This window comes from Eumetopias jubatus, unplaced genomic scaffold (genome assembly GCF_037043125.1).
Source record: "Eumetopias jubatus isolate StellerSeaLion01/CBP00866 unplaced genomic scaffold, mEumJub1_p1.0 scaffold_3, whole genome shotgun sequence".
NCBI lineage: Eukaryota > Metazoa > Chordata > Mammalia > Carnivora > Otariidae > Eumetopias > Eumetopias jubatus.
The window spans coordinates 65898079-65908197 of NW_028274809.1; the positions used below are offsets into that span (position 1 = coordinate 65898079).

The 10119-nt window shown below is 37.3% G+C and overlaps 1 protein-coding gene across 3 annotated transcripts in view; it reads left to right on the plus strand.

Annotated features, from left to right (window-relative positions):
* The window catches only part of TTC21B (tetratricopeptide repeat domain 21B), a 74644-nt gene extending 64788 nt beyond the window's left edge, over positions 1–9856 (plus strand). For 2 of the 3 annotated variants that reach the window (XM_028122033.2, XM_028122042.2), the window contains exons 27-29: positions 4379–4499; positions 8070–8137; positions 9351–9856. In XM_028122033.2, the coding sequence (XP_027977834.1) occupies positions 4379–4499; positions 8070–8137; positions 9351–9428 (267 nt within the window). In that variant the 3' untranslated portion in view covers positions 9429–9856. Of the gene's footprint in view, positions 1–2844; positions 3022–4378; positions 4500–8069; positions 8138–9350 lie in introns of those variants that run through there. The other variant, XM_088021651.1, reaches the window with a different exon arrangement.
* Positions 9857–10119: the final 263 nt, after the last annotated feature.

A 10119-nucleotide genomic window follows, 5' to 3' on the forward strand; every position in this document is an offset into this window, starting at 1 on the left:
CATTTTTTAAGAATTTGTTAGTATTTGTTGAGAAATAATTGTACTTAACGTAGAAACTTGAGGATATTTATCTTTACAGATTCATAACAATTACTTCAACATTTTAATCATAGTAAATCTGTTTGATTTTCAGCAAATTAGATTACAAAGTGGATCATTTGTTTTTTAAACAATTATGATCATCTAATGCTATTATTTTCTTAGGAACTTTAAAAACCTAAAACATCAAGCCATTTATCAATTTAGAGTCTGTACATCTAATTTTAAGTTAAATTGTCCTTGAAAAACAGATTCTCATTAATAGGTTTTCAAAAATCTAAACTCCCAGACCCCTCAGGCAAGGAAAACAAAACAAAAATAAACTGTTGGGATTACACCAGAATAAAAAGCTTCTGCACAGAGAAGGAAACCATCAACAGAACAAAAAGGCAATCTATGCGTGGGAGAAGATATTTGCAATGATATATTTGATAAGAGATTACTATCCAAAGATACAGAGAAGTTGTACAACTCAACACCAAAAAACCTCCAAATAATCCAATTTAAAAATGGGCAGAGGACCTGAATAGACATTTTTTTCCAAAGAAGACATACAGGTGGCCAAAATGGACACATGAAAAGATGCTCAACATCACTAACCATCAGGGAAACGCAAATCAAAACCATGATGAAATATTACTTTATACTTGTCACAATGGGTAGAATCGAAAAGACAAAAGATAACAAGTGTTGGCAAGTATGTGGAGATAAGGAAACTCTTGTGGGAATGTGTTGGTGGGAATGTGTATTGGTGCAGCCACTACCATATGATCCAATAATTCCACTACTGGGTATTTACCCAAAGAAAATGAAAGTACTAATTCAGGGAGTCTGCCTCTCTCTCCCTCCCTCCCTCCCTCTCTCTCTCTCTCTCTCTCTCTCTCTCTCTCTCTCTCTCCCCCCCCCTCTCCCCCCTCCTCTCTCCCCCCTCCTCTCTCTCCCCCCCAGGCCCTCTGCCCCTCCCCCACTCATGTTTCTCTCTCTAAATAAATAAATAAATAAATCTTAAAAAAAAAAAGTGACCCAAGTGTACATTGAGAGATGAACTAATAAAGAAGGTGTGGCATATATATATAATGGAGTATTATCAGCCATAAAACAGAATGAGTCCTTGCCATTTGTGACAACATGGATGACCCTAGAGGGTATTATGCTAAGTGAAATAAGTCAGACAGAGAAAGACAGATACCATAGATTTCACTTACATGTGGAACCTAAACAAACAACAACAACAAAAAAACAGATTCATAAATTCAAAGAACAAACTAATGGTTGCCAGAGGGCTTGGGAGTAAGGGGATGGGCAAAATGGGTGAAGAGAAATGGGAGATACAGACTTCCAGTTATGGGATGAAAAAGTCATGGGGACGAAAGGTACAGCATAGGGAATATGTGACATTGTAATAGTATTGTATGATAACAGATGGTAGCTGCACTTGGGATGAGCATAGCATAAGGTATAGACTTGTTAAATCACTCTGTTGTACACCTAAAATTAATGTAACATTGTGGGTCAACTATACTTCAATAAAAAAAAAAGGAAAAAGAAAAATGTAAACTGCCAGATGGCTGACCCTTACATGCCTAGTCTAGGATTAAGCAAGATTACAGGGGAATCAGGATTTCAGTACAGATAGAATTTCAGTTTGCCAGAACACTGACAGCGATACATTGCATGGTTGAACACGATGGCTACTTCAGAGGCGCCAGTTTGGCTGATTAGACATGTCAATATTGGAAGCATGAGATTCAGGAACTAGAGCTTAGAAACCTTGAATTGTATAATTAAAAGATGGAGATCATCCAGATCTGGGACAGAAATGTACAAGATGATACTAGACCATCTTGTCATACCAGATGGCAAGGAAGCTATCGAAGACGATTAGAGTCACGTCAAGGACTTAGGAGCCAACTTGAAGACACTCACACTAGCCAAAGTTGGAACACATTAACTATCAGTAAGAATAGTAACTGCAGTGGATTGAAACACACCAAATAAGTTTAAATCCATGAGTTTACAAAGATCCAAAAAAGAAAAAAAAATCGAAAACCTAATTGGTCACCACTGAACTATGCTCATGAACTGTTATTTCTGAAGCCAGCAAATAAAGGGAAGGCATTAAGCACTTAGCCTACCTTTTCTATGTGAATTATACTACTGGGTAACAATAGAGCATAAAAGGAGACATTTCTCATGATAGATATTTTCCAGCTAATAAATGAAGAGTGGTAGGCTATCACCATTTTCCATCCCTGATAAATTAATGAATGGATATAACATCATAAAAAGAGAATCTGATATTATGTGCCTGCTGAGGGAAGAACGTGCCATCTATGATGGGGCTGGACTGGGGTGAGCAAGTCAAACCCTCACTTGGGGTCTGGAATATAAAAGGGCACTTTAAGTCTCAGGAATTATCTTCAGCAGCTGGTGCTACTATAACAAAGTCCCATAGACTGGGTGTCTTATAAACAGCAGAAATTGACTTCTCCAAGTTCTAGAGGCCGGATGTTTAAGACCAGGAAGCCAGCCTGGTTCAGTTCCGGTGAGGGCTTTCTTCTGGGTTGCAGACCACCAACTTTTTGTTTTAGCCTCACATGGTGGAAGGAGAAGGTGAGAGAACTGGCTGGGGTCTCTTATAAGGACGCTGGTCCCACTCGTGAGAGCTCCATCCTCATGACCTAATTCCCTCACAAAGACTCCCATCTCCTAGTACCATCACACTGGAGGTGAGGGTTTCAAGGTATGAATTTTTTATTTTTTTATTTTATTTTATTTTTTTAAAGATTTTTATTTATTTGACAGAGAGAGAGAGAGAGAGAGAGAGGACAAGTAGGCAGAGCGGCAGACAGAGGCAGAGGGAGAAGCAGGCTCCCCGCGGAGCAGGGAGCCCGACGCGGGGCTCGATCCCAGGACCCCGGGATCATGACCTGAGCCGAAGGCAGACGCTTAACCGGCTGAGCCACCCAGGCGCCCCTCAATGTATGAATTTTTTAAACATCCAATCCACTGTAGATAAATAAGCATTTAATCAAGGTTATTATAGAATATTATAATAAATTATAAAAATTATAATAAATAATGCAATGTTTTTTAAATCAAAACGGTAAGTAAATAGCATCTGACAGTGCTGTGCTGAGCGGTATTGAAGCCAGAAACAAAAGGGAAAATGTATGCCTCCATATCCATGTTTTTATGTATGTTTCAATGGGTAATGATTTTAATGAAAATATTATTTGACATATTTAGTCCCATTAAAGTCAGGAAAATAAAATAATAAATTTTGTTTGGGTATAAAGAAAATATCCAGATTTAAAATGTGTATTTCAACATCCCCACTTTTCAGTTTGATTAGTAGAAGTTAATGTTTGGGAAGAAATTAATTTAAAAAATCACAAAAACGTGTATACAGAGTTGTGCATTTTTCCTTTTGCCTCAGGCCCCAATGTGGCTCAGCAGGGTCACTGACCTCTAAAGTCCTTTCACCTCTCTCCCCAAAGATGGAAATCAAATTTAAACCTCTAGATCTAATTATAATTTCCAGATATCGGTGACATGGGAATACATTACATAAGCACCGCAAGGATGCACTCAACTAAATCTGGGCTGTGACAAACTCGAGGATAAAAATTCTTGTTTGCTACATTTAACCACAAGAAAAGAGACCTAGAGAGAAATGGAAGGGAAACCTCTAAATCAAAAGAAAGTTAAGAGACATTTCAGCCAGTCACAACATGGGGGCCTTGTTTGGCTCATCATCCTAACAAACTAAAGACAAAACAAAATTATATTGAGACCACTTGGAATTTGAATAATGACTGGATATTTGGTAATACCAAGGAGTTGTTACGTTTTAGGTATGATAAACTGGTTCTGTCTAAAGGAAGTCCTTATATTTAAAGAAGCATACTAAAATATTTATGAATGAGATGGTACAATATCTGAGGATTTTTTATTTGCTAATACAGAAGGACGAGTATGGGGAGGTAGAGGTTAAAACAGTATTAGTCGTGATTTAATTGTTGAAGATACAGGTTCATGGGGTTCATTACACTGTAAATTTTAACTTGAAATTATTTGTAATAAAAACTGTATATGTATGTATGTAAAATATACATTCCCTTGCCTGTCCCTTAAAAATCCTGACTCTGGGGGGAATGGGAGTCGGGCTTGATCAGAATCTTTTATTAAGTCCCATAGATGATTTGATTGCATAGCCAGTGTTGAAAAACATTGTTTTATGTGCCAATTAAATGAGTTAATACGGTCGACCTCTACAGTCCTAAGCACCCCATCAAATCAAGTTTAGTCTATTAATACATCTTCCATTTTCCTTCAGTCTTGCTGCAAAGCTTATGAATATATGGGGTACATTATGGAAAAAGAGCAAGCATACACAGATGCTGCCTTAAACTATGAGATGGCGTGGAAACATGGCAATCAGACAAATCCAACAGTCGGTGAGTTTAACAAATTAGATACAAGGTTTTCACTGGAAACTTGGGTTCTATTTGTAAATCTTCATTTAAATGCATTTGATTTCTTTTTAAGAACAAAATATACATTAAGAGCCAACTTATTAGTCCTTCTGAAAAAATAAATTTTATATTCATAATAGATTATTAACTTAATAGTTATTAAGTATAATTTCTTGAGATTCAAACTGGTCCTCAGTCACCTTAAAGGACATCTAATCTAATTCTGCCCCTTTCTCTCCCTTAACCCTCAGCCATTTCTGAATGGTAATGCTGGGGGGAAAAGTGTTCCTGCATCAGGTCAGTTAGGAAAACATTTCATTAAATCAAGTTCTGTAGGTTTCTTTATTGCAGGACTTCTCTGTGCTTTTATACACTAATGCAAATTGTGATGGATGTCACAGAGGGGACATGTTTCCCCCGATAGTATGACCATAGACATTTTTTTTTTCCTGAGCATCTAGAAACATCAGCTTGTTCCAGTGATAGACTCAAGGAATGCACTCTCCAACATCCCTACCAGATAGACAGATCCGGGATATACTTAGTGACTAGCCTCCCCCCACATTGTGAGGGAGCTCATCCCTATGTTCTTCCCTTTCTTTGTACTGAGCCGAAATATGCTGCATTGAAGCTGCCAGGTCTTCTTTCTGGAGCAACCCACAGAGCCCTTTCCTTCTTACATGTGTGGTATACTCTAATTCAGCTTTCTGTCCTGTCTCTCCGAACGCATCTCTTCAACCTTTCTCAGTTACTCGCCCATTTTTCCTGAGACTTGCTTCCAAATCTTTCACCCTCCTTGTTGCCGTCTCCTGGAAACTCTAAAATAGTGCTTCCCAATCTGTGCTTTGGAATACTTGGTGAGATATTAATAGTTATTTCTTTACAAAAAAGAACAAATGAAAAGAGAGAGTTGAGTATGAGGAGATTAGATTTCATGGCCAGATGAGTTTGGAAAAGGTCGTTTTACTGGTCCATGCCCCTCCTGACCTCTTGTACTAGAAATGAACAAGTTCCTGAATTATACTTAAGATTATGTATAATCAAGCTGGATTTTTTTATTAGGCATTTTAGTAGTTGTTAACTCGGCCTTAAGGTAGCATCTGTCTTTAGCAGCCATGTCATGGTATGGACTCAGATTTAATTTGCAGTCCGATAGGTCATCTTTACATTAACTGCTGTTAGTTCAGGACTTCCCCCACCATGTATTTTTCTGGGGTCTGTTACTTTACTAGACTTGTATAGGGCACATTTGTTGATGGTATTTTTCCTTCTCAAGTATCCTATATCCTACAGAATCAAGTCAGCTTGTAAAATGAAAATTCCTTAAATGTCTTTAAAAATATATGTAATTTTGATACTTTATTCCATAGAAGGTATACATTTAGAAGTTTAAATTAAACATTCTATTCCTTGGAAGACTTCAGCAAATATAGAGATTCTAACTCATTAGTTCTTCCATTGTGTCATCTGTGTATTTTATAGATGGTTTTATCAATTTCCCCGACTTCTCATTGGTAAGTTTTCTCTGAGGCTCTCAATTCATTCTTTAGTTTCTTCCTTAAGGTCGTCATTGCATCTAACACCCGCAGTTGTTAACTGGCCACATTTAACAGTGCATTTCACTTTTTCAGTTGTCAGGAAATCCTTCAAATCATGGTCTTGTTCTTTCCGTAAGATTCAGGCTTGAGTGCTATCACTGTGAGAAGCGCCAGGAAGAAAACACATCTATGTCTGCCCCTCTGCACCCATCCTCGGGCCACAGGGCACCACTAACTAGACTGTTCACAGTGTTCATGTTCCTCTCTCCGCTCCCCTCCCCTGCTACCTTTCTCCCCCCTGATTACATGGTGTTGCATTTTTGTAAGCTTGACAGGTGTAACGTGGCAGCAGTGCACATTTTCTTCGCCATTTCTGGCCCCTTATTTCCTCTCTCAGATTTTTTGGACAAGATGATCTGTCAAGTTTCTTCCAACATTAAAACTTTATGCTTCCAATTTAGTATTGACTCAATTGCTAATATATGTGTGGCGCTCTAAAACTTCTAAAAGCATTTCACAAGTATTTCATTTGATCTTAAAATCGCACTCAGAGTTGGGGGTGGGGTTCCAATGAGGAAACTTGAAATTGACAGCTCACCTGACTTGCTAAGGTCTCCAAGCTAGTCAGGAAGCCAGAAACCAAAACTGAAATCCAGGCTTTTTGGCTCTAGTTTCCATGTAAAGTTTGATTGGCATGGCATGACATCTTAAATTGTTTTCCTTTTTAAATGTCACCGACTTTATTTTTAGCCCGTTTTACATTTCCTTGGTAATGATATCAAGTTTAACTCTCTGAAACTTACTGTTTTCATCATTGACAGTTTTATAGGCATGTATGTTTATGTGTGTTTATATCAAATATTATGAATTTTAGATAATTCCTCTCTCTTACCGTTCACTACCTTATGATTACATTAGCCAGTAATTCTTTTCAAATATTTGTTTGAAATTAAAAAAGAAAATGCTTTGGTACTTTTATTAGGGCCCAGGAGCAGCATTCAAATTTCCCTAATTTATATTTGTAAGACGTAAAGTGAAATACCGAATTTATGAATTTTAACATATTATTTTACATCGTGGTATATCACTTCGCCTTTGTGGAGTACAATGCCACTGTTACTTTCTTATCTCCTTCTGTTTGCTAACTCTCATAGCGTTCTTATTGGAAAAATAGCAGTCCTTTAAGGATGTCTTAAAACCTTATTTTAAATGTCAGTATTTGAAACCTGGCACTTCAGTATCAGTGCTTGCGATAATTGTTACTAATGGTTGATGTGGAATGTCTGACGACTACTCTGCCCTCTTCTGGGTGGCTCCCCTAACTGCTCTGCCCTGTCACGTTGTACTCTGGGTCTGTTCCATTCCTGTGGCTCCCATCACTGCCTTTTATCGGAGCAGTTTCCTCTGCCTAAGAGCGTTCACGCTTCCGTTCCCTTGGCCCAGTGCAGGCCTCATCCTTCAGACTGCAAGCGTTGCCTGACACCCACCCTCTCCCCATCCAGGTCTCCTACTCTACGGGTCTTGGCCCGTACCTTGCTTTCCTACCATTTATCTCACTTTTGAAAGTGGTAACTTACTTGCGTGATTATTTAAATAACCTACTTTATTTCCTAATAGACTGCAAACCTCCTGCCTGTAGGAACAGTGTGCCTGACATGTTAAGGGCGAAATAAATCTATGCTGTCTAAATGGATAGCTGTGGTATCATTCACTGCCCAGTGATGAGTCTATACTATTACCTGACATAAATGGCACTTTGTTGGTAAGTTCCAAAAGCCATCTTGCAGGATGGCAGTCTTCTCACTGCAGGCCTTTTTCCAGCTCCGTTTTCTGTTGTACCTGTTCTCCCTCCCATCATCTCATCACTTCTCTCTTCTAGTGTGCTCACCAGCCTTCTTTTAGACTTCTCCCGTGAGTAAGCAAACAAAGGAGGAGGCAAAAAAGGTCATGCTAGCCATGTGCTCTATAAATAGTACTACATCATTATGGCTTTTTTTTTTTTTTGTCTTAACAGGATACAAACTGGCATTTAATTACTTAAAAGCAAAAAGATATGTGGATGCCATTGACATATGTCACCAGGTAACACTTCAATTTAGATTTCTTAAAATTTTTCGGCTGCACAATTTCCTACTTTTAGTTCATCTCAAAATGTACATGAATAGAGGTAGAGGATGTTGTGTTTCGGTTAAATGACTCATCAAATACCTCTGAGAGAGATTACCACCTTTCCAAGTTTAGAAAATGATCAAGTTTCCTTAAACATGTTTTTAGTTGGGGCTCCACTAATAAAACGTTTCTGTCAAGTGAAAGAGGCTAGAGGAGAAGCATGTGAAATAAAACTACTGATTCTTCAAGCCATGTTCTGAATGAAGTTCTTGTGAATGTGTCCAAGTCTGGTTAGTAGGGAATTCAGATTTATAAATTAGAAATAAGAGGTATTTCTGTTATTTAGAAGCCATTCGATTACATTTCTGTAATTGATCCCTAACTAAACGATCCCTTACTAAAATGACAAATATTTAAGTTACACTTTTAGAATTTGCAGCTTCTTTATATATACAATGTCTCGTTGATCTATAAAGCATTGCCCCATTGTTCCAGATAAGGCATTATATTCAACATCGTTAGGAGCTCCAAGAAAAGCTCCTTAGAAAAGAATTATGTAATGTCTCCTACCCCAGATGGCTGTCTCAGCATCATTATAGCAAATACGTGGCTTCAGTGATTGCTGTTGATTACTGAACTCTGTAAGGCAGTATTTCACATTAACTTCACATTTCACATTAAGGTTAAGGTTGTGCATTAATGTAACTTATACATTAGAATCATTTGTGGAATTCTTTTAAACATGACTATCTCCCCACTCCTAGACTCAGTAGACCTGGAAATTTATGTTTCAAAATCCCTCCAGGTAAATATGATGTGTGCTCCTGGTCAAAAATAACTCTGTAAGGGTTTTTTAAATATCGTATGAATAGCCTAAATTTTCTAAATATTTAAAATCATTGATACGTACTTGCTTTTTGCAACTGATCTATTAAGGAAGTAAGTATATTTGTTGTGTTTCTCACATGTATTTGTATTCTATTGTTGTCATCTAATTACTGTTACTATGAGTTATGTCACATTTCAGCTGTCACCTTTAAGAAGTGTTGTTATATTTGTAATATTAATACAATGAAATCTCAACTGTAACGCTCATTTCCAGCAAGTTTTGTAGCTCTCCAGTTCTCAGTAATCATTTACAAGTTCTCGTGCTTTTGTTTTGTTTTTTGTTTTTTTGTTTTTGCAGGTTCTTGAAGCACATCCAGCTTATCCAAAAATCAGGAAGGATATACTTGATAAAGCCCGTACATCTTTGAGGCCTTGAAAAGTATTTTAATTTAGTTTGTTGGTTTTGCAGGAAATGACAGGTATCAGTTCTTATAGTTCAGAATAGGTTTGAGCTAAAACTTTGTAACAGAAGCATACTTTTCTTTCTCCAGCAGAGGCTGCTATTGTATATAAAGAGAAATGCTATGGCAAATGGATGGGTTTCTGATGGAGGTCAGTGGGAGCTGGTTTATTTGATTGACTTTCTTGATTAGGAGCAGATTTGGTGTCTCTGTGGTACAGATTATAACCCATTTCTATAAAGAATATTTTGTTAAATACGAGGTAATTAAGTATCCTATATCTTTTCTAAGGAATATTAGTTGTTTATTTCAGGAAATACATTCAAAATGCTGTTGTTCTTAAAATTTTTTGTAACATTCTCTGTTGTTTCAAAGGTTTGAGAAAAATGTTCTTGTAAATAATGTATGGAAAGAAAAAGTATATTTTAATAAAAACTTTATAAATGTATGGTTTGTATTGCTCTTGGAACTCAAAAGACGTGGTAAGTTCTGCAAAATCAGGGTAAGCCCCCTAAACAATTTGCACTGCTAATGAGTCGTTGGAATATGTGACATTCCTAGAAAAATCTTTTTGGAAAAGTGTAAAGAACAGGAGCTTCCATTCCCTTTGTTGAACTCATTCTTTCTGCTTTCGATGTCAGTGTGATCTTAAGAAATAATCTGGAT